At 41.5% G+C, this 27,543-nt stretch overlaps 1 protein-coding gene across 1 annotated transcript in view; it reads left to right on the forward strand.

Annotated features, from left to right (window-relative positions):
• LRP1B (LDL receptor related protein 1B) overlaps positions 1-27,543 on the forward strand; it is a 524,827-nt gene that overhangs the window by 103,469 nt on the left and 393,815 nt on the right. Inside the window, 5 exon segments of the mRNA XM_061608878.1 lie at positions 5,527-5,709; positions 12,282-12,482; positions 13,220-13,465; positions 16,778-16,975; positions 26,562-26,766. Coding sequence (XP_061464862.1) covers positions 5,527-5,709; positions 12,282-12,482; positions 13,220-13,465; positions 16,778-16,975; positions 26,562-26,766 — 1,033 coding nt within the window.

The following is a 27,543-nucleotide window of genomic DNA, read 5'->3' on the forward strand; positions in this document are numbered from 1 at the left end:
CACCCCATTGTCATGGTCAGATCACTTCCTGGTGAAGTTTAGATTTATGACTCCGATCCTTCCCTACAGGGGTGGTGGACAGATCACGATGGTCTGCCCGGGAGCCTAATGGAATCCACTGGATTCCTGAATGCCCTGGGGGAGTTCCCAGTAGATAGAGCAGGTGACCCTGTTGAAGCCCTTGTCATGCTGTTGAACAGTGAGGTGCATCAGGCTGAAGGGACCTTGAACTCCCTCATGAGCGTAGCTCACTAGAAATCCAAGTCCCCAAAAGAGAGCAGCAGGATCTTTTTGCTGGAGTTAGCCGCACGTCACCCCCAGAGCATGTATAATTTTACCCTTAACCCAATAACACATACACTGAAAGTAAAATAAAGAGTGGTTTTATTAAGAGAAGGAACAAGGAAAAGAATATTGCAGTATACAGTTGCAGTTAACAATGAGCAGCTTTCTAACTATTATTCATTCATTCAACAACACTGGATAGACTAGAGCAAAGAGACTAGCCCTATAAACACTTTCACATTAAGCTCACCCACACAGAAAGAAAGAAAAAAGGAAAGGAAAAAAGGCCCAGATAGTTGTATATACCTTTCCTGGAGAGTTGCTTGAAGCCTAAAACAGAGAGAGACCTTTCATATCTAGTCCAATGAGCCAAAAGCTCTGCCCTTGTGTAACCAGTGCTAGATTTGAAAGATCTCACCCAATCCTTAGCTCTGAAGCTCTGCAATTTGTCCCAAAAATGCTAGAGTATGTTGGTAAGTGAAGCAGCAGCTGGAGCCCTCCAGAAGAGGCACCCCTCCCCTTCTCACTCCTCAGGTTTTATATCTTTTTCTAACTAAACTGACCCCAGAGTAAACCCAATGTAAATGTGATCAGGAAGGTGGGAACCCACTCATTTTCTGATAAATTCCCATATGATAGGTGTGATTTCCCTGCTGTAGATTCCTGATGATTCCTCAAGGTTAAGATTATCATAATCCTTGTGTAAAACAGTTTCTTTGTTTGACAGGAGTTTATCCTGTCTTCTCCAAAGGCTTAGAAATGCACAACACCTCCTAGTTTGAAAGGAGCTATTTTGGTTTCCTCCTGATGGCCTAGATTATCATAAGCATTTCCTTTGTTTGAAAGGAGCGCCTATTCTTACTGGGTGACAAATCCAAATTTCCATGGGAGTCAGGAAGTCTATACCTTCAGGCATTGCAAGACGTGTCCCTTTTTTGGGCAAGGTTTTGGAGCGGGTGGTTGCCAGCCAACTCCAGGCGCTCTTGGATGAAACCGATTATCTAGATCCGTTTCAATCCGGTTTCAGGCCCGGTTTTGGCACCGAAACAGCCTTGGTCGCCCTGTATGATGACCTTTGTCGGGAGAGGGACAGGGGGAGTGTGACTCTGTTGATTCTCCTTGATCTCTCAGCGGCGTTTGATACCATCGACCATGGTATCCTTCTGGGGAGACTCGTGGAGTTGGGTGTCGGGGGCACTGCTTGGCAGTGGTTCCGCTCCTACTTCGCGGATCGTCACCAGAAGGTAGTGCTTGGGGAACATTACTCGACACCATGGACTCTCCATTGTGGAGTCCCCCAGGGATCGGTCTTGTCCCCCATGCTTTTCAACATCTACATGCAGCCGCTGGGTGCGGTCATCAGGAGTTTTGGAGTGCGTTGCCATCAGTACGCTGATGACACGCAGCTCTATTTCTCCTTTTCATCTTCCTCAGGTGAGTCTGTTGATGTGCTGAACCGTTGCCTGACCGCGATAATGGACTGGATGAGAGCTAATAAACTGAGACTCAATCCAGACAAGACCGAGACATTGTTGGTGAACGCCTTCCCTGCTCAGATGGTGGATGCTTACCCTGTTCTGGATGGGGTTACACTCCCCCTGAAAGAACAGGTACGTAGTTTGGGGGTTCTTCTCGACTCTTCCTTGTCTCTCGAGGCCCAAGTGGCCTCGGTGGCACGGAATGCGTTTTACCATCTTCGTCTGGTAGCCCAACTACGCCCCTATCTGGACAGGGACGACCTCGCCTCCGTTGTCCATGCTCTGGTAACTTCAAGATTGGATGCTTTTCAACATCTACATGCAGCCGCTGGGTGCGCTCATCAGGAGTTTTGGAGTGCGTTGCCATCAGTACGCTGATGACACGCAGCTCTATTTCTCCTTTTCATCTTCCTCAGGTGAGTCTGTTGATGTGCTGAACCGTTGCCTGACCGCGATAATGGACTGGATGAGAGCTAATAAACTGAGACTCAATCCAGACAAGACCGAGACATTGTTGGTGAACGCCTTCCCTGCTCAGATGGTGGATGCTTACCCTGTTCTGGATGGGGTTACACTCCCCCTGAAAGAACAGGTACGTAGTTTGGGGGTTCTTCTCGACTCTTCCTTGTCTCTCGAGGCCCAAGTGGCCTCGGTGGCATGGAATGCGTTTTACCATCTTCGTCTGGTAGCCCAACTACGCCCCTATCTGGACAGGGACGACCTCGCCTCCGTTGTCCACGCTCTGGTAACTTCAAGATTGGATTACTGTAATGCGCTCTACGTAGGGCTGCCCTTGAAGACAGTTCGGAAGCTTCAGCTGGTGCAGAACGCAGCTGCCAGATTATTGACGAGGACCAGTCGGTCTTCGCATATAACACCTGTCCTGGCGCGTCTGCACTGGCTTCCTATTTGCTTCCGGGCGAGATTCAAGGTGCTGGTTTTGACCTATAAAGCCTTATACGGCGTGGGACCTCAATACCTTGTGGAACGCCTCTCTCGCTATGAACCTACCCGTTCACTTCGTTCAGAATCTAAGGCCCTTCTCCGGGTACCAACCCATCGGGAAGCCCGGAGGGTGGTTACGAGATCTAGGGCCTTTTCTGTGGTGGCCCCTGAGTTGTGGAACAGCCTCCCCGAAGAGGTACGCCTGGCGCCTACACTTCCATCTTTTCGGCGCCAGGTAAAGACCTTTTTATGCTCCCAGGCATTTTAATCTTCTTAACTTTTTTAATCTTTTAATCTGTATTTTAATTTTTGTAGTATTTATTTTGTTTTTGCTGTGCTTTTCGTTGTTTGTTTGTATATGTTTTTGTATTTTTATTATGATATATTGTATTTTATTTTGTTTGTTCACCGCCCTGAGAGCTATTTCGCTAAGGGCGGTATATAAATTGAAATAATAAATAAAGAAATAAATGAATATGTACTCAGAGGTCACAGAGGGGCTGTTTCCCAGGAATCTTTGCTGTTGCAGGCCATTTCAAACTCTGGTTCACTGAGATGAATCAAATATTAAAAATCCTCAGTATCTTGATTCCTCATTACGACGGTTGGTACACCAGTGAGCTAAGGGCAATGAAACAGGCTGGACGATGGCTAGAGCACAAGGGGCGAAAGACGTGCTGTGAGGCTGATCAGGCACGAGTAAAACATCATAACCGTGCCTACTGTGTGGCGGTGAGGGGAGTGAAGAAGGCCCACTTCTCTGCCTCCATCGCATCCTCAAGTAGCCGTCCGGTGGAGCTTTTCTGTATTGTCAGGTCTGTTGACATCAACTCCAGGAAATGGAGACTTAGACCCTTCGGAGGCCCACTGTGAATTGTTTGCAAGGCACTTTGAGGGCAAAACCTCCGTAGCAGTCTTGATGCCCCATCTACATATACTGTAGTCCCCAATGAGGTGTCCAGTGCAAAGTCTGCTGCAATTTCTTGGGAACAGTTTCAGTTGATGCGGCCTGATGATGTGGACAAGGTGCTTGTGATGATGCGGCCAGCAACATGTGTTCTCGACCCTTGCCCTTCTTGGCTTATTAAAGCTTGCCGAGGGGGTCTGACCGAGTGGATCCAAGGTGTGGTCAACGCATCATAGCGGGAGGGAGTGGTTCCAGCTGCCTTGAAAGAGGCAGTGATTCGACCACTCCTGGAAAAGCCCACTCTGGACCCATTGGTTTGTGACAACTACTGACTACTGCTCTCTGCAGGTGAGGGGCTTCTGCAGATACCATCTTATCAGGAGGTTTGTTTTGTACAATATAGGAAACGGACCTTTCGTGTGGCAGCACCTACCCTGTGGAATTCCCTCCCTTTGAATATTAGGCAGGCGCCATCTCTGCTATCTTTTCGGTGCCTTTCGAAGACTTTTTCAACAAGCCTTTTAAGTTGAGAGCTATCCCAGTCTGTGTCTGTGTCAGAATTGCTTAATATTTTTTTAATAATGTTTTTAACCCTTTTAAAAAGTTTTTAAAATGTCTTTAACGCTGTTTTGTCTTCATGTATTTTAAGATTTGTTTTTATGATGTTTTAAAGTGTTTTTAGTGCCTTGTTTGCCGCCCTGGGCTCCTGCTGGGAGGAAGGGCGGGATACAAATCAATCAATCAATCAATCAATCAATCAATCAATAATATATTAAAAGGTATTTCTAGCCCTAGAGAGCATTAGTATAGTGGCAAATTGAGAAGTGCAGTGTCTCTTTGTTATAACAACAGCCATGCCCCCTCTTTGCTGCTGGGTTAAGAATGAGATCCTCGTTAATGCCCACAAAACAGTCATCCCTAGGAGCCAATCACCATGAAAGGGGAGTGTGTTAGCTACTGAAAAGAGTCTTCTCAGCGGATGACTCACCTCTTTTCACTTCGATTGGTGCCAATCAGCAGGAAAGGAGAAGAAAGCATGTTGGAAGACTCTTCTCAAAAACTAATACATTCCTCTTTCATGCTGATTGGCTTGTAGGATGCTGGAGGCATAGGGACCCTGCTCCCAAAACAGTAAGGAGTCTAAGACCCCCCGAGACCCTGGATGATTACACCCCTGTTTGAGAGTCTCTAGAGCAGCCTTTCCCAACCAGTGTGCCTCCAGATGTTGTTGGACCACAACTCCCATCAGTCTCAGCCAGCATTGCCAATGGTCAGGAAAGATGGGAGTTGTGGTCCAATAACATCTGGAGGCACACTGGTTGGGAAATACTGCTCTAGAGAGTCCCAATGTGGGTGAGACTCTCTATACTTGCTTTCTAATCTCTGTAGTGTTAAGCTGTTAAATGATTAAAAGGCAAGCTTCGCAGGTCTCATCCACATTAGAGATTCTAGGCTTGCCAAGGAGTAGGTGGGGGATGTGGGGCACCGAAAGCTGCTTTCCTCCTTTCCTTTCCAAAAGGAAAATAGCCGGTCTCTGTTTGCTAATATGAAAATTGACCAGCCTCAGTCACAATGGAGGAGGTAGTGGCGAAGCTGCTTTCCTTTATTAATATTTCCTTTCATTTACTGTTACTAATGTTAATATTTTCAGAGAGGAAAAAAACTGGATCAGTAAAAACAGTGGATAGCAAACAAAGAACGAACTTGAACCAATGCTGCATGTTATATCAACAAAATGGTTCCAAAGTGGCATCAGCCAATGGCTCCCATCCCTAGTATCAGGCAGAAGTGTGTGTATTGGAACAGGAGACTCATGAAAAAATTCCTCATCTTTATTTATTATTATTATTATTATTATTATTATTATTATTATTATTATTATTATTATTATTACTACTACTACTACATTAGAAACGGCCTCTCTGGGAGGATGCAATGGGAAAGAATTTCAGTGCCACCCAGATGGGAATTGTATTCCTGAGTTCTGGCGATGTGATGGAGAAAAGGACTGTGAAGATGGCAGCGATGAAAAGTTCTGCAATGGAACTATACGCCCATGTGATGCTAAAACAAAGTTTTCCTGCAAGACTACAGGTACCAAAAAACATTTTGATTAAGAGTTAAAATAATAATTTTTTGAAAGTAATATGGCAATTTTATATGAGCAAAGCCAAAGATGATTTTTGGCTTGGCTAATATAAAAACATTCATGCTTTCCTTTACTGCTGTTCTCTACACAAGGAACCCGTGCATTTTACTAAAGGGTGAAGATAGATTAGTGGGGTGGGGAGGGAATGTTCATTTATGCACTAAACAATGTGGTAGAGTATATAGCACACAAATCCTCTTATGTCTTACCTAATGTCCTACCACATTCACCACCTTAAAATGGAGAATACATTCTCAAAAGACAAAACTAATGAGATAGGACAGCTTTGCTAACTAGACTAGTGAAAAGGCCACAAGAGCTTGTCCATGTGGCATGAAACTCCAGAAGACAGAAACAGATTAGTAATTTACCTGTTCAGTGTCTGAGGAGCTGTTGCAGCTTTACAGGAGTAGTGATGTCATGCAGGTATAGGTGTGTGCTGATATGAGTGCCAGACACCCAGGCCAGGGATTCTAAACTTCAATTTTCCATGTGATTTTTGCTCTTGGGCTTCACAAGCTGTGGCTTCCAGATGCTCTGAGGAACAACACATTGGGAGGGAATGACAGGCAATAGAATATCCTTTACTGGGGAGCTTCTCTTTCTGGTGTCCTGTGTCAAGATGTTGCTTGCAAAGAAGATGGTGTGCTTTATGTGTGTGCTACATAGGAGAGCCTAATCTATTAAGTCTTCTTCCTCTTCACATAATACATCTTAAGAATGTACTGCACTGTAGAGGTTGTTGCATACTACTTCCTCGGCCCAGGCTTCAACTTGGGGATATATGCAAGGAAAAACACTGCAGGGTTGTACTCTCTCAATTTCAATCCAGTCCTCAACCTAGGTCCAGGTTTGTGGCATTTGGTCAGCTTGTGTTTGTTTTCTATCCATTCCCAATCAATCCCAATCCATTCCCAGTGTTTTTTTTTGTTTGCTTAAAAAATTTAAAAATTCTCTTCTCATTGTTAAGAGTTATTAAACATTGTTTACTATTTTGGCATAATTGCCACAGTTTTCTGAATACTACTACTACTACTACTACTAGTTGCTAAACACAAATGATAAGCAGCCAGCTTAATTGGTTATGCAATTCTATTTATTATTACTATTATTAGCCAATCACCCAGTGATCCCTTGTGGACATATTAGCCAGCATTCTGAGATGATGATGATGATTTCCAATTGCTAATCACAGTGGATATTACTAATATTAAATATGTTTATTTTCCCACACACACACACACTACTGTTGTTGGCAATTTGCCCCCTGTATAACAGGACCTTTATAAAGAAAAAAAACCCCAACATTTAAAGGTGGCTAGCATGGAAACCCGTAGAGCTAACCCTGAAATTTGGCAGGGTTAATCCCATGTGTAGGGGTACCATATCCCCAAATTTCATGGTCCCTGTATGCATATTATCTCCATGATGCTGCCAGCCCATGCTGCTGTCCTGCCCAGAGCCTGACACAGGAAATGTAGGCGAGGCTGGCAATAATTCTTGCTTTATTAGAGTCACGGTTACATCAAAAACAGTGTGCTTCATAGACCTGATGCTAACTATGCTGACTAAGCATTCTCTGCAGCGTGTGGAGTAAGTTGACTCAGAACCTCAGTCGGGGGAGCCACCGTAAGTAGGGAAGGTCTATGCCCATAACCTCCAACTCGTGTGTGATTTCACCCTCTGACTGTCCTGCTTCTCACGTCATCTCATGCGGGGTGAGGGGGGGCGAGCCTCCAACTGCTCATTGGACAGTAAAGGCTTGCTAGGTGCTGGCTCAACTTCAGGAGACAGGGAGCAAGTTGGTGGGGAAACGTTTGAAGGTTCAGGTGGGGAGTCCTGGGGGTGGAGACAACAGCTGCCATCCATTTGCAGAACTGTGTACCTTTTCTATCACAGGGTAAGGATGGAAAGAAATTCATACTTCCTGAAACATCACATGAAACCAAACACAGCTATTTCTCAAAATTCACACTTCTCTGAATTTTGTGATTCAGTTCTCCAATCAAAAATGTGTTTATCAGGGGAAAGTGTGCTAAAAACGCATAATACAAACAACATACAAAAATGCACTTATATTAGGGGAAAATTCTTGCAAAATGTGTACATTAGGGGACGTTTCATACAAAGACGTGTATATTAAAAGAAATGTGCACTAAAATGACAATTTTTTATGAGGACTTTTTTAAAAAAAAGCAGACTGATGTCCTTGAAGCAAAGTAATCTGTCCCAAGTGGCTATAATTTCTGCTTTGGAAGTTCTTCTACATTTCCTGTTTTGGTTTTTATTTACTATCCTTTTAATATTAGTCCCAATGGCACTAATAAAATCATAGCAAAATATTTTTGTGAATTGCATATGAATCGAGCATGAATACAAGCAAAGAAGTGGCACATGTTCATTAAGTTCATGCACAGAAGACCACATGTACACACAATCCTAGTAAGCAATAATTAGGTTTACTGTGTGATGTGAAGCAGGCCATTGTTACCATGCTTGCCTGGGACACATGTCTCTGTGTACATGTTTGAAACCTACTTCTCTTTGTTCAGAGAATAAGCACTTATGGAACATGAATGACTGGAAGAAATTTGCCTCAAGTGCTAGGAAATCTTTCCCCTCTCCAGTTCTCTGTCTGGTCTGCCATAAGTTGGGTTGCTCTCAGTCTGGCAGAGCTGACCCAGATGCCAGTACATTTACCAAAGTGCACAGGAGCATAATGGAAAAACAGAGATCAGATCAAAGCTTTCCCAGAAAATGAGTTTTTTATGAGAAAAAACAAATCATAGGTTAAATATTGAAGGCTGCCCCAAGACTGGAGGGACAGATGGGGATGAGAAGTGAGAAGATGGCAAGCCAAAAGTGGTAATGTTTGAGTGTTTGGAGGCAAAGGTTCAGTTTATCTAAGCAGAACCACTCTTCTGAAATCGCATAGGGTTCAGGGCTCTAAGACAGTTACAGTCTGAAAAAAATACAAAAGACTCCCGTGGTCTTGGAATCCATGTTATCTTGTACAATCTTGCCAGATGATAATATGGGGATTCAAAATGGAGGCAAGCTGGTAGTCCTTGAGATCAATATGGTTCTATACCTTGGCTCTGACAGATTTTACTTGCATGAAGGCTCTATTTATGTGTCTCTATGCAGGCGATGTATATAAAAACTACAGGTGCACTGAAATACCTGTAATGGTATCTTTTTCTAGCCACAATGTAATTGTGACAATCTTGGCCACTCAGTTTAGATCATCTATACCTATATGAAAGTGGTTCACAGAAATGATGCCTCTGTTTGAACAGAGCTTGACTGCACTCCAAAGCAGTATACTCCTGAGTGCCAGAATAATGTTTGAACCAGGATTTAGATGCAATCAACTATACAAAGATCAGGGAAGGGTGATTAAAACAAAATTAGTGCTTCAGCAGATCAATTGACTTGGAATAAATTTAGGAACACATTAACTTCCAATATTTGCCTTTACTTGCAGTAATTCATGGTTCATATTTAATCTTCATTTAAAAAAATGGAAACTTTGAAATCTGGCAAGTCTGAGGGGGGGAAATGCAACTTGTCCATATTGGAATAAGGATACTAGGATTCTTCTCTATATCAAACAGCTGGAATGCAAAGTTTCCCGATATTCTGTCAAGTGAAACAATCCAAGGCCTTCTGATTTTATGTCTCAGCATTTTTTGAAAAGACATTTCATAATTTAACATTTTAGTGGTGTTATTTGATGGTTATTGAGTGGTGTTATTGAGAACATGGAAGACAGACGCTTTTTAGATGGGTTAGTTATACCAAGGGCCATTGACAGATGAGTAAAAAGGCTCCATTTTTCCTGGACCTGGGCCCCAAGACTCTTAGCTTCTTTTCTTTTCTTTTTTAGAAAATTAAGTTCCTAAGTGCTCTGGGTCCAGAGTTATACACCAAAATGTCAGGCTTCCACCAATGTCTGGTAGGTGAGCTAGTAGCTGGCTGCTCCAATCCCCATGCTTTCAGGTTTTTAGCCAATAAGTGAAATCAGAGTTGTGATTGGCAAGGGCTTTGTTGACCTCCAGCTCATTGCTGGAACCCATTGCAAGTCCTGAAAATAGCTGCCTTTTCCTGCTTGTCTTTATAGTTTTCAGCAGCAGCCCACTTTTACATGCTTAGAGTATATTTGTATTTGTGTGTGTATTGCTGCTTTTTGTGTTTTGCTGTAAAATATCAGAACTGTGGAATGTTGCAGTTAAACAGTTGGGGAGTGGGCTGCCTTTGTGCACATTTTTGCCCTTCACTGCATGGTTTGTTAATATTATATAATATCATTGCATCTGACTTTGCTTCCTGAGTGCTCCCCCTTTTATCTTTGCAACAACTCTTTGAGGTAAGATAGGCTGAGAATTGGTTCACAAGGAGAGAAGCTGCACAAAGTTTTTGCTGTTCCTATCTTTTAAATGCTCATTTAAGCATTTAATAATTATACGGCTATAGTTTTTAAACTGTTTATAACTGTTGAAAAATGTCTTGTGGGGGCAGGAACTCTGAAAGGCAGATTAAAATATGTTAAATACATACATGTTAAATCAAGACTGTGGATTCAACTGTTCATGTTGGTATTATCAGTTTTTAAGACTGAATTACTGCAATGCCCTGTATGTGGGGCTTCCCTTGCACTTGACCCAGAAACTGCAATTAGTGCAGAATGCTGCAGCCAGATTGCTGATGGGCACCTCTACTCAGAGATCTGCACTGGTTGCCAATTTCTTATCGGGCCAAGTTCAAGGTGTCACTACTGGTATATAAAGCTTGGGACCAATTTACTTGTGAGACCACCTTACCTCATATGTACCCACTCAAGTACTTCACTCTGCAGAACAGGTACCACATAATATTCATTGCACACTTGTAAGAAATCATTCTTTTAGTGTGGCATCACCTACTCTTTGGAACTCCCTGCCTATAGACATTAGGCAGGCACCTTCAGTGAACTATTTTTGGTACCTGATTAAACATTTTTTTTGTTTAGGCAAGCCTATCCAGACACATAGATATTGATCTGTTTTAATATTTTTAGTTAGAAGCTGTTTTAATTATTTTAAATATGTTTTAATTACTTGTTTTTAACTGTTTTATTGATAATTTTAATGTTTTTTTGTAAACTGCTTAGAGGTCTTTACATTCAAGTGGTGTATACATTTTGTTAAATAAAAATAAAAAATAATATATGTACACAAGCAATAGTTCTTACCAATAGATTGTGGGGGGCGAATGGGAATGTTGGGGGCCCAATCTACATACAGTGTTATGTGCCCAGGAAATCCTGTTGGCACCCCTAGTTATACCTGTGATTTGACAAATAGTTTTCCTCTGATGTATTGGATTTAGTAAACATAGTTTGGATCCTAAGAAGTACAAGCAGTGTTCCCAAGGTTCTTCTCCCCCATCTTCCATGATGCAACTCAAGTGGGCCCATCCCCCAGAAAGTACGTGGAGGCTATGGTGCAGGACACTATAAATGGAGGAGAGAGTGTCAACAGAAATTGTGACACAAGTGCCTTGTATGAGCAGAAGTACTTTTCTGTTTGTGTTAGACATCTTTGGATCCAAGTTACTTAATAAAGGAAGGCTTCTTCCATCATGGGCTGAGCAAGTTCCTGCTGCTGAGCCCCATTCCCTTGCCTCAGAGAACCCGAGTAGGTGCTCTTGCCTGGCAACTGCCAAATGCAGTTAAGAGCAGACTTACCTCTTTTATGGACTGAGTGAGATCTAGCTGCTCAGCCTTGCTCCTTTGCCTCAGAAGACAATACCAAAGAAGACAAAGGTTGAGGGCAGGAAATGTTACCATAGGGACATTTCTGTATCTGATACCAGACTTAGATATCCTTTTTTGTAAGCCACTTTGAGTATCTCAGGGATATGAAGCCAGACTATTATAATAACCATCACACTTTTTCATTTAATTATTTAGTTAGAATTAATTGATCATTATTTATTGTTTAAGTTTGAAATTTATAAATTCTTATCCTTAAATTTATTTCAGTTTCATCTTCAATAGTGTGAGATACTTTGCTTCCTCCTCTATTCTTATTCACAATTATGTTTTACCTAACAACATTGCAAATTGTAACTGTCCCCCTACTGATGGGTTTTTGATAAACAAGAAAAATGTTTATTCCTATTCAGTTTATTCTTATTTGGAAGAGGAACAAAGTTAACATTTTAAAGTTAATTTTGCAGTGCACGCACAGATATATGTTCTGTACATTCTGTTTCAACAGATACAATGTAGAATTACTTCCATACGCCTTTATTCCATCAAAGGCTTTTAAAATTTGGCATTGGGACAGGAAATTGCAATTCTCAACTTTGTTCATGATGGTACTTTAAATTACAAGGCAAAGTTCTTCTGAACATTTTTTTTTAAAAAAAATAAGGTGTCATTACCTATCAAAAAGAAGGAGATACTGCATTGCTGGGATAGTTTCTTGTATTTGCTTTCAATCTGATTTTGTGTTTATTTTCTCTTTTCAAGGGAGATGCATTAGTAAAGCCTGGCTGTGTGATGGGGATACTGACTGTGAGGATCACTCCGATGAGGATAATTGTGAAGGATATTTGTGCGGACCACCAAAATACCCTTGTGCTAATGACACTTCTATCTGTCTACAGCCTGAGAAACTCTGCAATGGGATAAGAGATTGTCCTGATGGATCTGATGAAGATATTCTTTGTGGTATTTCATGTTCTTTTCTATAAAAGAAACAAAATGTTCCCCTTATTTAACTTATCCTGTATATCTGCATCTTTTCTTTAGAAATATTAACATTGGAAAACTTTATGCATTATGGTTTGAACTTTTCATTATCCTGTCCTTGTTATTATGCTTGAGATTGCATAAAATATCTCTAAAATTGAATTGTAATGCTCTGGATGGTTGTAAACAGACTTCCATGCTCTGCATTCAGTGATACCATCAGTAGCACTCTTCACACAATGAAAGTGAATACACTGAAGGGAAACAGGATCATAGAGGCAACCCCGACCACTAGACCATTTAAACGTGTAGGCTAAATATACACTGTTGGAGACTAGAATTTTTGCACTGTGATGTTGCGCTTGTTTGTATGAATTGGATTTCTGTTATCTGAACTCAAGATGCCATCCAGTTTACCTTTTATAAGCCCAAATCCTTATGTGTATCAACATACTCCAATTTTCTTTCCTACACTAGTCTGTTAATAAGTTTTATTTTTTTATTATTAGTTAATAATTTTATTAATTAATAAAAGTCTTGCTCTAATGTCTCATCTTGATTCCTGAGAAGTTCTGTGCACTACTTTTCTCTAATCTCAATCTGTTACAATATATTACAGATCTAATGGCTTTCTTTTTTTAACTTGCCTTTACTAATCTATTAACTTGCATTGTATGTCTGAGAAACACCAATTTCTCTTTTGTTTTTAATTTCAGATGAATGTTTGCTTAACAATGGTGGTTGCAGCCACCAGTGTTCAATAGTTCCTGGAGGCAGAATTGTGTGTTCATGCTCACCAGGACTGTACCTGAGTTCAGACAATAAAACCTGTGAATTCATAGATTATTGTGCCAAACACCAGAAGTGCAGCCAAGTGTGCGAACAGCATAAAAATACTGTTAAGTGCTCCTGTTATGAAGGTTGGAAGCTCAATAAAGATGGTGAAAGCTGTGCTAATATTGGTAAGTTGACATTTATGGTCTATTCACTACTGTCAAGCTCCTCTTATGAAAATATAAAAGAAGCAAAATAAGACCTATTCATTTTGGAGAAGCAGTATGAATCCTTAGTTGTTTCATCTTTAACTCTTAAATACCTAGGCCACAGTTTCCATTTGGAAGATTATTTATGAGTTGTGGAAGTTGTACAATTAAAAAAACTTGGCAGTACTGAGCCAAATATTTATATATGTATTTTTCACATTGAGGACAGCCACAGTGTAAATTGTTCAGAAAGTTTAGATCTGGAAACTATCATCTTTATTCAGGTTACTATGATAGTGGTTGTGCTTTTGAGCCAAAATGGGTATATACCGGATTGTCATATTCAGTCTATCTTCTTTAAACACTTTATAAACAAGCTCTTTTACAAAATAAAAAAGCTCTTTAACAGCACACCCCCTTTACAGACTGAAAGTAAAATCCACCCAGAGGCATCCAGGTATGATTAAGCCAGCAGTTCCAGTGGCCTAGAATATACAAATGAACCCTATGTCTTAACATAATATACTTGCCTAAGGCTGTTGTCATGATGTAGTTTGCAGCACTATGCGCTGACAGATGGTGTTGTGAACTATGGCATGACAACACCCTTCTGAATGCTGCCAGGGCATTGCAGCCACAGTGGGCAGCAGCAGCGGGCAGCCTAGGTGAGCCTCAGAAGAACAGTCACTACATGCCAGGAAACTGCTCAGCAATTGTCCTGCTCTGCTGCCACTGTTGCCCAGCTCACTGATGACACTTCAGCCTCTGATGGAGAGCAAGGAGGAGGGAAGTGGCAAGCAGTGGGAAAGCAGGAGAGTTGCTGAGGAGTTGCCCCAACCTGTCCTGAGTGTTCCTCAGCAGCTTGCCTCAGCCACTTGCCTCTACTTCCCTCTTCTGTGTCTTTCTTCCTCATGAGAGAAGGTCTAAAGGCAGAGGGAAGGGAAGGGAGGCTTGGTAATCTGCAAAGGGAGGGGGAAGAAAGGGAGGTTTGTCCACGTCTAAGGGGAAGGGGATTTTGGCGTGGCCTACAGACAGTGGGGTGTTTGGTGAGGGGGGTGGGTGATAGGTGGGGTTGGCATTCCTTTGCACCTCTGACATTGGGGAAAAGCAGGGGGAGGATTGCAAAAGGCTGAAAGGATAAGACTCTGTAACCCTTTGAATATTAGGCAGGCGCCATCTCTGCTATCTTTTTGGCGCCTTTTGAAGACTTTCCTCTTTCAACAAGCCTTTTAGGTTGAGACCTATCCCAGTCTGCTTAATATGTTTTTAATAATGTTTTTCACCCTTTTTTAAAGTTGTTTTTTAAAGATGTTTTTAACGCTGTTTTGTTTTAATGTATTTTAAGATCTGTTTTTATGATGTTTTAAAGAGTTTTTAGCGCTTTGTTTGCCGCCCTGGGCTCCTGCTGGGAGGAAGAGTGGGATACAAATTAAATAATTAATAAATAAAAACCCTTCCCACACTCCCCCTTTGAACCTCTGATGCTGGGATTTTGACAGGTTGGTGATATCACAATTATGTCATGTGATTGACATGTGAGTTGTCCTGCCCACCTGTCAGAGTTGGGCTACAGGATGGGAGCCAAAACATTTCCCCACCTCTGGTCTAATGTGTTAGTGTGTGGAGAGTAGCTAACTCTTGGGGGTGGGTTGGTGGCAGGGTGGGGTTGGTGCACAATACAAACGGGTGGAGCTCCTAGTATTTACATGTCTCTGTATGGAGGAAGATCTAATGGGTTTCAAACAACTTCAGGATTAGAATCAGGTGTTAACAGGGGAAGCCCTGGCATGCAAGAATACTCTGCTGCTCTCACTTCAACCTAGCCAGTGAACATTTGGCAGGGCATTGGATGTCCTTTAGTTCCCTCTTCCCAAGACCTAGCAGAGGGTAGGGTCCCAGTCTCATGAAATGTAACTCTTTTACCAAAATACTCACCAAGAAGAACATGGCTGCAGATGCAGCACAGTCCAAACAAATCAAGGCCAAGCACAGCAAAACATGATCCAGAGACAAGGTCAGGCAACAGTCCAAGGTCAATATCACAGGAAGCTCAGGCAAGGTACAACAGAGCAAAAGAGAAACAAGGAGCCAGAGACCTGTGTTATTTCCAGCAACTGAAAGGCTCAAGATGAAGGCCTTATATACTCTGGCATCCTAGACCACACCCTAACCACAGCTGCTGGTAAGGAATTTCAGGGATTTCTCATTCACATGGAAAGCCTTTATTCCTGAACCATGTGATGACTCTGTGTCTGTAGATATTGTCACTTTTTGGGCTGGAGCTGTTCTCTTTGGTGCCAGCATTCTTAAGGACTGGGGAGCAACTCCACCTGCTTCTCTGATATCTGCAAAGGTTCTCAACCAGGACTCTTCCTCAAGAGAATCCTCAGCACTAGTTCCAGAATCCTGCTCTTCATGGTCCTTGACCTGTGGGGTGTCTGGTTCGTTCTCTGAGAGCTCTGTGTTTGGTACCAGTCAGGGCTAGGCATGACACCTTAGAAAGCAATTCTAACTCCCCTCCAAGCCTGATGGGGCTTTATACAGTGGCACAGTGGTGGGGCCACTGTGTATCCACACCTTTGCTGCGCACAGCAGCCAAGGCAGAATGTGGGAACACAGTTAGATTTCTGCACCAGCACCAGATTTCTGCACCAGTTGGGCCTGTGACAGCAGCAGAACCAATTCAGGAGCTAACAAATCCCACATCAGTTCAGTCCTGCCCCCTACCTGCCCCCATTAAGGACCATTTTGGTTGGCTGTCACTGGCTAGAATCCGCTAGTGGCACATCCACCCACCTGTAGAGCAGTAGGAGGCTGATGGAGGCCAGCAGGGCTGATGGAGGGACACGTCTACCAAATCCACCACCAACCCAGCCTTGCACAAGGGGGTTGTGGTGGATTGTTCTACCAGTCTGCAAGTTGTGCATGGGACAAAGTGCCATTAATCACATTAAGTTATACTTCTGAGTAGGCATGTATAGGGTTGTGCTGTGGATGTTTTTGAGCTGTCACCAGTGATAAATGTATCATGCTAGAACATTGTACCACAGTTAGATAGCTGAATCTAATTTTCATTATTATTTCTTATTTATTATAGCTGATGTGTGTGAAAAGATTTAGGCTGAAAGATGAATTTTAGAAAAATACTCCAAGAAATTTGATTTAGTAAAGCATAAGCATTCTACAATTAAAATATTTTGTCAGTGTTAGTCAAAAGCATTTCTTTTTATTACTGTCACTATAATGATCTAATCATTGCATTTTCCACAAAATGTACTTTTGTGTTCCCAGATCCATTTGAAGCTTTTATAATTTTCTCTATTCGGCATGAGATCAGAAGGATCGATCTACAGAAGCGGGATTACAGTCTGTTAGTTCCTGGACTGAGAAATACAATAGCACTTGATTTTCACTTCAATCAGAGCTTGCTGTACTGGACAGATGTGGTAGAAGATAAAATTTACAGAGGCAAGCTTTCTGAAACCGGAGGTATGAAATGAAGTTTAGATTTTTTTAAAAAATTGATCTTGGGGGAAACTCTCAACTGGAGAAAACGGGAAATTACGTTGAACCCATTAAATTCTGGCCAAAATATTTTTCAAATATACTATTACATAATCTAAAATTTATTACAGACATGTATTCCAGAATAGTTCTTATAATAAGATACTATTTTTTTTACTTGTTTAATGTTTTCAAATCTTTCATTATCATCTTTTGCTTGTGCTACTCAGCATTTAAAAAAGTGGGATATCCTAAATATAGAGTGCCCTATACAAAGAACACTTCTTTCAGCCAAAGAGAATATGAGTGAACCATGTACCAGTTACCTTGTAACCCTACACATGCACTTTGGCTGGCATTTATGTTGATTCTTGCTGGATTAGGTCTATATATACATCACAAGACAGAGGTCATCTGGCATTTGTGAAACTGAATGCAAGTCAATCTATCTCCTATAGAGCAATGGCTTGATAAGCCAAAACTGTTTAACTTATTTGTAAATTATCTGGAGTCAAGTATGAGTAGTGCAGTAGCCAAGTTTGAAGATGGCACCAAATTATTCAAGAAGGTGAAAGAGGTCTTGAGAGTGTGGTTGATAGCTCAGTTAAAATGTCAACTCAGTGTACAGCAGCTATGAAGGAGGCACATTTCTATGTTGAGTATTATTAGGAAACTAAAACTTCAAGTCTTGTAGTACGTTTATAAACATTTATGGTGTGTCTTCTTTGAAACATTTTGTGCAGTTCTGGTCTCTCCATCTCAAAAACAAAACAGAACTAGAAAAGGGGGAGGTGTAAAGTGCCTTTCATACGTACAAACACTTCTTAGCCAAAATAAACCTAATATATGTGACTCCTGTTGCAGGCACTGAATTGGGTGGGGGTGTTTCTCTGAGTTTGAGGGAACAATGGAAATATAGGACAGCTCAACAGTGGCAGTGGGTATCATTCCTCTTTCCCCTCTTGTTGTTTGTGTGGTGGCAGAAGCAATATGAGTAGCCTCCCCACCCTGGCCATTTCCTTTCTCACAGTTGGCTCTGGACACAATGGTATTCTAGGGAAAATGAGAGCTCCTCGGAATGAATCTGGGGCAGTCTAGGAAATGGTGACCAGGCCTCTAAACAAAGAAGGCTGCTCTTGCTGCTGCCATCACAAGCAATACAGAGAGAGTGGGGAAAGGGAATACCTGTTGCTGCTATAAAGGGTGAGCAGCACCCAGTATCATATGCAGGAACCGGGTTTCACTCTCACCTTCTCCTACAGATATCACCATAGTTGTAATTTCAGGGGGTTTGGTCTGAATCGTTTAGTGATCACTAAATCTGCTTAATTAAGTGAATCTGCTTCATTCACTTTCCAAAACAATATGCAAACCAAAACACAACCATCCTTTCAAATTTGCATTTCTCTGAAATTTGCAATACAGTTCTCCAGCCAAGTAATGTGTACAAAAATCCATACACTAGGCTAAAGTATGTGTAAAACTGCATATATGACTGGGGAAAAATACAAAAGTGCATTACATTAGGGACAATTGCTTAAAATATGAATATTAGATTAACGTGCATGCAGATATGTGTATAATAAGGTGAATTGACACTTACATGCTAATGAATTTTCATGAGGACTGATATGGAGAACTGAAGATACTACTGGGAAAATGAAAGAAGCTGAAATTGACAGATTCACCCATCCCTAGCCTTGAATAATAAATTAGAGATTCTTCCACAGTTCATTTCTTCAGAATTTCTCATTGGACTTATTTCCAAAATGGAACCAATGCATTAGTATTAGGGTGCAATCCAACTTGCATTTACTCTGGGCTGAGGGCAGTTGTATTGGTGGAACTCCAGCTGAGCCGGCTGGGTCCCGGCTCACCTGGGCTATGCTGGTGTAAGTCCCTCAGCCGGGGCCAGCCCAGCTTAGCTGGGAGCCAGCTGGCTCAGCCAAGACTGGCACCAGCGTAAGTCAGCATATGGCCTAAAAAGGGGGCATGTTGGGGGCATGTCAGGGAAGAGTCTGAAGTTAAGGGACTTAGGCCACATCTAATTCATGTTCAGAGCACTCCTGCAGGTCCTAATCCAGGCAAAGGTTACACTAGGAAAAAGGTTGGTCTAAGAAAATAATTGCAATAGAAGTCAATGGAGAGGGCTAACTCCTTGGTAGGGCTATTTGGGATTGTAGGCTTTTGCCTTCTGGTCCCTGTGTGCAGCTCCAGGCTGAGCTGGCATTCAGGCAACCCAGAGGCTTCTGAACGGCAATTGGATGCAGTGGAACTTTACACCCGCTTCCCCTGCATGCCAATGTTCCATTTTTAAAAAAAATGTTTTTTATATAGCACTGTGCCACACACTTCGTCACAGTTTTCATTTCTTTCAATTGCTTCATGTCTTACCCCTTCACCTACACTACCAATGCCTATATGCAATTGATATTGCACTGTCAGATAGATGAACAATCACTGATGGATTGCATCAACTTTCATATTGATTGGCATTTTACCAGATGATGATGAAGATATTGCCTGCCCTTCAACAGAAGATCTCAGGGTGGGTCACAACATACAATAGTATAAACAAGTTAAACAATTTAAAACATGAGATCACGTGCACATCAGTACAGCACTACAAAAAAAAGGATGGTAATGCAGTCATGCATACAATCACATCAAACTTTTTTTCTTTTTGCAGTGGTTTATTAATTGCACTTGTGCGTCAGTAACACAGATTAGAACAAAGATATAGATGAACTAAAAAGTCTTTAGATGTGTAAGCATTCCACTGTTTGCCTTGAAAGGATCAGAACTTTGTGAGAGTTCCAGCTGAATGCTTGCAAAAGCTCAAGGACTTTGTGAGCATTTGGTGGGAATGCTCCCAGAGTCTCTAAGGTTCTCGTAAGCAGCATCTCTTTCCCCTTTATTAAGGCCCAGAAAGTTAACACTGAGTTAGAGAAAGGTGGGTAGGTCAGTAAACCCAGGCCCATGGCAGATCATTTTTTCCTATCAGGGACTAGTTCTATGTGCATAATTTCCCTGCAGGACATTTTCCTTGGTGGAAATGATGTGCATAGCATCTGTTTTCTCACTAGATCAGTTGTGGGGAACCTTTGGTCATCCAGATGTTGCTGAACTATAGCTCCCATCATCCCTGGCCATTGGCCATACTTGCTGGGCCTGATGGGAGTTGCAGTTCAGCAACATCTGGAGGGCCAAAGGTCCCCCAGCCCAGTGTTAGATATTCTGGGACTTGTAGTCCCAGTCCCCAGCAGGAAAAAAAGCTATTGGGAAAGACTGCTGCCTCCTTATCCCTATCCTAAGGTACATGTATGGGTGCCCTTTCCTAATCACATGTGGGAGCCCATGGGATATGGCAGATGCCTGAGGGTGCCTTAGTCAAGCATGTAAGCTTTATGTATGGATGTGAAAGTTAGACAGTGAAAAAAGCGGATAAGAGAAAAATCAGCTCATTTGAAATGTGTTGGGGGAGAGCTTTGTGCATACCATGGACTGCAAAAAAGACAAATAATTGGATGTTAGAACAAATTAAACCAGAACTATCACTATCTAGCTATCTATTTATTTATTTGATTTATATCCTGCCCTTCCTCCCAGCGGGAGCCCAGGGCGGCACTAAAAGCTAAAATGATGAAACTGAGGTTATCATACTTTGGACACATCATGAGAAGACATGATTCACTAGAAAAGACAATAATGCTGGGAAAAACAGAAGGGAGTAGAAAAAGAGGAAGGTCAAACAAGAGATGGATTGATTCCATAAAGGAAGCCACAGACCTGAACTTACAAAATCTGAACAGGGTGGTTCATGACAGATGCTCTTGGAGGTTGCTGATTCATAGTGCCACCATAAGTCATAATTGTCTTGAAGGCACATAACAACAGCAACTTTGATTTGAAACCTAGTATTCCATCGGCTGTCAGTCATCTCCCAACTGGAGCAAGCACTGGAGAACATGGGGCCTCTGGTGTAAAGGGGATTACTTCCTCAGAATAATCTGGCTCTTGGAGGTTCCAGTTTGAAGGGCTTTGACTCAAGGGGCTCCTGACCTGACTGCAAGGCTTTGCTTCAATCTCATTATTGGGACTAGGGTTGCCAGGTGAGAAGCATCCCAAAACCTGAGATTTCAGGGGCAGGCCCTAGTTATGTCACAGGAGTGGGCCCGAGTGATGTCACAGGGGTGGGCCCAAGTGATTAAGCATGATACATTAAGCATCAATCACAGTTGCTTGGAGCATACAATTAAAAAAATCTGATTGGAAATTAAAATAGAAATCTTAGCTAAAAGATGGAGCCTGGGTAGGGAACATTTAATCTAGCCTACTTGCTTTCGGCAAGAAGGGTTCAAGTGGCTTCAGGCCAGGCCAGTCACCAGAAGGCCACTGTAGGAAGAAAGGAACCTACTGTTGTGGAGGTATTAGATGGGAGCATTCAGGAGTAACAATGGATGTCCCAGAAGACTGCAATTCTAAACCCACTTACTATGGGACTAAGCCCCATAGAACTCAACAGGACTTACTTCTGAGTAGATATAGTTTGGATTGTGCTGTTAGTAAAGCTTGACTAGGGATCCTCTGCAAAGACATCCATATCCACGCAGGGTTGGCAACCCCCTGCCTGGAATGCCCTGCCCTTATCTTTTAACGTGGCTGCTCCAAACTTCTTTACAGATTTGACCCTTCACTTCAGAAAGAGGTCTGAGAAATGAGTAAGAGTAAGAAGATTCTCTACCCTTTCTGTCTCCCCTGTGGGGTGCTATAAACTCACTTTGACAGCCAATCTAATTCCAGTGAGTAGTAATTGACAGAAAACACACATGGTTTGGTCTACCTTCACAGACAGCTGCTTGGGAGCAACAACAGTTGCAGCCACACTTCCCAATATGTGAATTCTCTTTTACCACTATTGCGCAACCAACTGCCATGTAACCAACAAGGTGCATCATCAATGGGTTTTTGGGGGTTCAGCTGAGCACATGCAACCACTGCTGTTGCTTCTATGGATGTAAGGGAGTGAGGTTAAAGATAAATGAAATGCAAACAGAAAATGAAAAACAAAAGACAGTGATGCTTTCCTAAATGCAATATCAAGATACCTATGAGTAAGGCAGACAACTTAGCATCCCACAACCAGTCAGGATTCATAACCGAAAACCAAAACTAAAAAAATCCTGGCAGCCAGTCAGTTAATCCAGAATGCTGCAGCACGATTGCTGACATGAGTGGGATCCTATCAGCACATAATACCTCTGCTCTGCAATCTGCATTGGTTGCTGATTTGCTACCAGGCCAAGTTCAAGCTGTGCTTTCCATGTTATGGGTGCCACATCGTACTTGTTCTGCTCTTGTAAGAAATCAGTCCTGTAAAGTGGCAGCATTTTGGATACTCTGTTCATAGGGTTTTCGTGGTAAGAGGTATTCAGAGGTGGTTTACCATTGCCTTCCTCTGATTTTGGACACATATCAGACTTTGGACACATAATGAGAAGACATGATTCACTAGAAAAGACAATAATGCTGGGAAAAAACAAGAGAGTAGAAAAAGAAGAAGACGAAACAAGAGATGGATTGATTTCAGAAAGGAAGCCACAGACCTGAACTTACAAGAACTGAACAGGGTGGTTCATGACAGATGCTATTGGAGGTCGCTGATTCATAGGATCATAGGGTTGCCTTAAGTCAAAATTGACTTGAAGGCACATAACAACAACAACAAAGTGGCAGCACCTACGCTTTGGAACTCCTTGCCTATTGACATTAGGCAGACACCTCTTTTCAGCACCTGCTAAAATCATTTTTGTTTAGGCAAGCCTACCCACGCATGTAGAAGCTATCATGTTTTTAAATCTGTTTTTAACTCATTGTTAGTTTTATTATTTTGAATATTTTAAAATACATGTCTAACTGTTTTTCCAATAATTTTATTGCTTTAATTCTTTCTATAAACCGCTTTGAGATTTTTTACAATAAAGCAGTATATAAATGTTGTAAATAAAATACATAAATAAATTTTGGAGTCACTGTGGCCCTTGAGTCTCTTCCCACTTTTAGGAACAAAGGAATCTGCCTTATACTGACTCAGACCATTTGGTACCATCTAGCTCAGTACTGACGACATGAACTAGCATTGGCTCCCCAGGATTCCAGGCAATAGTCTTTCCAAGAAATTGAATTCTGGACAACACTTCCCCTGTTTAAAAAAAATATCTTTCAACATTGTTGTTTTCAATTCACTCTTGAATGCACATCACACACACACACACACACACACACAAACACACAAACTCTCTCTCTCTCTCTCTCTCTCTCTCTCTTTCTTTTGCAGGTGTAAAAATACACCCCATATAATAGTTTATTGTCAAACCAGTTGGTCATTGAAGAATACTTTTAGTTTTATTAGTTTCCTACATAATAAAATCGGTGATACCTAGGTAAGCCCTGCCTAACTGCTTTAAAAATAGGATTAGAGGGGGAGATAAATATTTACAGCACAACCACAATTCTTTGTTATGTTTACTCAAAAGTCCCATTAATTTACAGCACAATGCTAACCATGTCTACTCAAATGTAAGTCCTAATGAATTCAATGGGGTTTACTCCAGGTACATGGGATTAGCATTGCTTTACTCCCAGAAAAGCAAGTATTGGATTAAATACTTTCATATTGCAAGGTTTTCAAAGCACTGCCCTCTCCAGGAGCCCAGGGTCTGACTCTTGCACAGAAGAGGAAAAAAAAACTTTAAGCCATATTCTTACTTACTCAAATAAACTGAAAATCTCAAAACCACCATTTTCTGATGTTGCAATGAAGTCTAGGCACTGCCTGGGTCAACAAATCACAACCCTGGCTTCACTCTTGGCTACAGTCTTAAAAAGGCAGGTTAAGGCTAGGAGTTGCTATAACAGATCTGTTAAAGAGATTTAACAGTCACGGGGCGGCTTACATTTTGGTTTATATCTTGGGAACCAGACCACCTAGAAACTTAGTTTTTAAAAAATTGAAGCTGAGAGTCCAGCGATTAAGGTGAGTTACCCGGAGAACTGGAGGGGACCCCCAAAAAACAGAGAATCTGGCCAAAAACTGGACATCTGGTAACCCTAATTAGGACCTAGGCTTACATTCAGTATTCTGTAGCTTGCACTACTGGCCTTGATGATCAAGCTCCTCTTTGTGTCAGAATCATAGTTATTGTTCAGAGTTAGGGTATAGGTGCTGGGTTTGGGGGCACAAGGGAAGCTGGTGATAGCAGCTTGCAGAATCAAGAATAACACACTTGCATGCTTCAATGCTTACAATACTCCTAGAAGGGTTTCTAGAATTCATTTGAAAATTAAATGAAAAATTAAAATTAAACCAGAATTTATGAGAAGGGAAATGCAAGGCAGAGCAAACCAGGGGGGCAATAAAGGCACAAAGTAGGAGAAATCTTATTCCTTGGCAAAATAGAATATCCATGTTTGGGGGCAGCATGCCACTGAATACCAGTTCCTGGGAGCAACAGTGTAGTGGCAAATTCAGAAGTGCAGGGCCCCTTCATGATAGTCACAGACATGCCTCGTCACTGCCACACCCCCTTCTACGATTATACAACCTTCTAAGATTATAAAATAAACTGGCCAGGTTTGAATACTGCTTTCTGCTTCTCTGTCACTCACAATTGGACTGCCGTTTCTTGCTGTCAGAGCTATTGCTTGAATTACTGAGTTCAGTGTCTACACACTTATCTCCTGCTGCTACCAAACTGCTTGATGATGTCGATGGGATCCTATCCTCAGGATTCACTGCCTCTTCTGCAATTACAGGATTCTCACTCTGTCTAGGCTTTTCAGAGTAGGAACTAATAAAGGCTTACTTGCTTTCGACACTCATTGGGACTCTTCTGAGTGGCTAACACACTTTCCTTTCACGCTGATTGGCTTGTAGGATGCTGGAGACATTGGGAGCCTGCTGGGACCTGGCTACCAAAACAAGTAAGGGGTCTAAGATCCCCCAGGACCCTGGATGACTACACCCCTGCCTGGGAGGCAATAGTGAGGGAGGACTGTAGCTTTTACAACCCACTTATGGTTCCCAGAGGCATTTGGTCACTGTGGAAAACAAAATGCTGGACTAGATGGATCCAATAGGGTTATTTAATGTTTTTAACCTAATGTAGTCTGTTTTAAGTCTAGAATATGACCCTGCACTGCACAAAATATGGTGAGGTCCCATCAGGCAGGCACAATATACCTGCAAAGGACATGAAATTCCTAGGGAAGAGAATGTTTGGGAGTACACAGAGCTGCAGATACTTTCCCTCCAGGTTGTAGAGGCTGAGGCTGCAATCTTGTATGTATTGAGCTCAATGGGAGGTACTTCTGATCAGACATGCAGAGGATTGTGCTGTATTCAAAAGCATGCAATTTGTGATAGTTTATAAAATGTGCATTAGTATACATCTGCAGCACACACAGTGGGGTTAGTTCAAAGTAAACATGTATAGGATTGTTCTTTTTCAGACTCCAAAACTGCTGTTCTATCAATGGAAGCTGCAGACATTCAGTTAACATATGGAACTTTCTGGCCATAGCGTCTCCTCTTTCTCCTGACTTTTTCCTCTGGAAGGAAAGTTTACCACCAGTAGGCTAAATTATGTAATTTGTACAATTTCTGCTTTAAAAACAACTACTACTTTTTCAAATTTAGTTTACTAGACACAAAGGCCGAAATCCTGCATGCTGGTTGCACAGAGAACAGAGTGTGAAGTGTTTCCCGTAGGGCTCTAGTATAACCTCCCCTCTCCCACCAGGCCCCTGCACATGTCTCCACTCCTGCTTCTGCTGGGAGTAGCCTGCACACCATGGGCCTGGGGAAGAGCAGGCTCCAAATGCTTGAAGGTAAGATATGGGAGGGTCTCAGCTGCAAGTAAATGCCCTTATTAAATCACATAATGGTTTTAAGAACAGCAGAGAATCATGCACAGAGGCAGCAGGTGGGGGAGGGGAGATGATATTGGAATTCTATCCATACCATGCTCTCCATACACACAGTGTGCAGGATTGTGGCCAAATTCTGTTCAGCCTTACTATACTGGATAGACCAAAGATTAGTTGACACTGTGCCGTCCTTGATATGATGCCCTCTAAAAATGTATTTTGTGTTAAGAAAATAATAATAGTAAATCTTAATAGTTTCAGTGTTGCATTGTGCCCAGCATAGCAATTTATATATGAGGATAATTATAATAATCCTATACATTTCTACTTAGAAGTAAGCCCCATTGAATTCAATGGGACTTACTCCCAGGTAAGTGTGTATAAGGTTACAACCCTCACACAGTCTAATAAAAATGGTATGAGAAGAGTGATTGAGTTTTGAAATTAGTCAGCATCTTAGTTTTCTCCATGATTACAAAAGTTTTGGATGTATATTTATGGCATAAAACGTTATAACGTATTATAGTGCTACATTTTAATTTTAATATTTATAATATCATTTTAAAATTCAGTAGTTCTGTTGCAGTATCTGTTTTGTTTTAATGTATTCATCATTTTAAGAACTCTTCTAATATTTTCACAGGGGTAAGCTCCATTGAAGTAGTGGTACAACATGGTTTAGCTACCCCTGAAGGTCTTACTGTTGACTGGATTGCTGGAAATATATACTGGATAGACAGCAATTTGGACCAAATTGAAGTTGCTAAATTAGATGGCACGCTGAGGACTACATTAATAGCAGGTGCCATGGAGCATCCTAGGGCTATTGCTTTGGATCCTAGATATGGGTAATTAAATGTATTTGTAATGGTTATTTACAATGAAACTGAGTAAATGTTTTCCAAATGTACTGTGAGATGCTGTTTTTCATTTGTCCTTAGTTCTGATAATGTTGACCTTACTTTGAAACAAGTTATTAATCTTTTCTGGGAGATGGATTGTTTTTGACTTAACATGATGATTTTCACAAGTCTAATATATTATTTTCTCCATTTCTGAAGTCTAATGTGGAGATGATGATGATATACTCACATTCATTTTTGTTTCCTGTCTTCCTAGTAGTGGAATAGTGGTGCTGTGTTTTTAATATAGCATGTAAGTCAAACTGAGAATGATATTTAAGGAGAAAAATTAAACAATATAGTTGCCAAGAGTGCCTATGTACTAGGCCTTATCAGCTATGCATATTGCTGTCCCTTCTACCATTTCCACAACTGCACAAATTGCAAGGATAGCTTAATTCCAGTTTAATGCCTCAGAAGACATAGGGGCTAAGTTCCCTTCCATTTGGGAAAATAGACAGTTAATTCCCAAACTGAACCTCATTCACAATCAGACATATCTTTTATAGATTTAGAATTCAATCATTATTCACTACTAATCCTCATACATGATACAGTTATACATCCAATTACAATCATATGCCCATTGTGTCTGGTCCACCTTCAGTTAGTATTGATTTCATCTTAACATTACCCAAACTTACCTTGATGCTGGAATGTAGAGCACCTGTCTCAAAATTCTATACACATGAAATATTTCAGGAGAGAATGAAGGGATGCTAC

The sequence above is a fragment of the Rhineura floridana genome, chromosome 2, assembly GCF_030035675.1.
Source record: "Rhineura floridana isolate rRhiFlo1 chromosome 2, rRhiFlo1.hap2, whole genome shotgun sequence".
Classification (NCBI taxonomy): domain Eukaryota; kingdom Metazoa; phylum Chordata; class Lepidosauria; order Squamata; family Rhineuridae; genus Rhineura; species Rhineura floridana.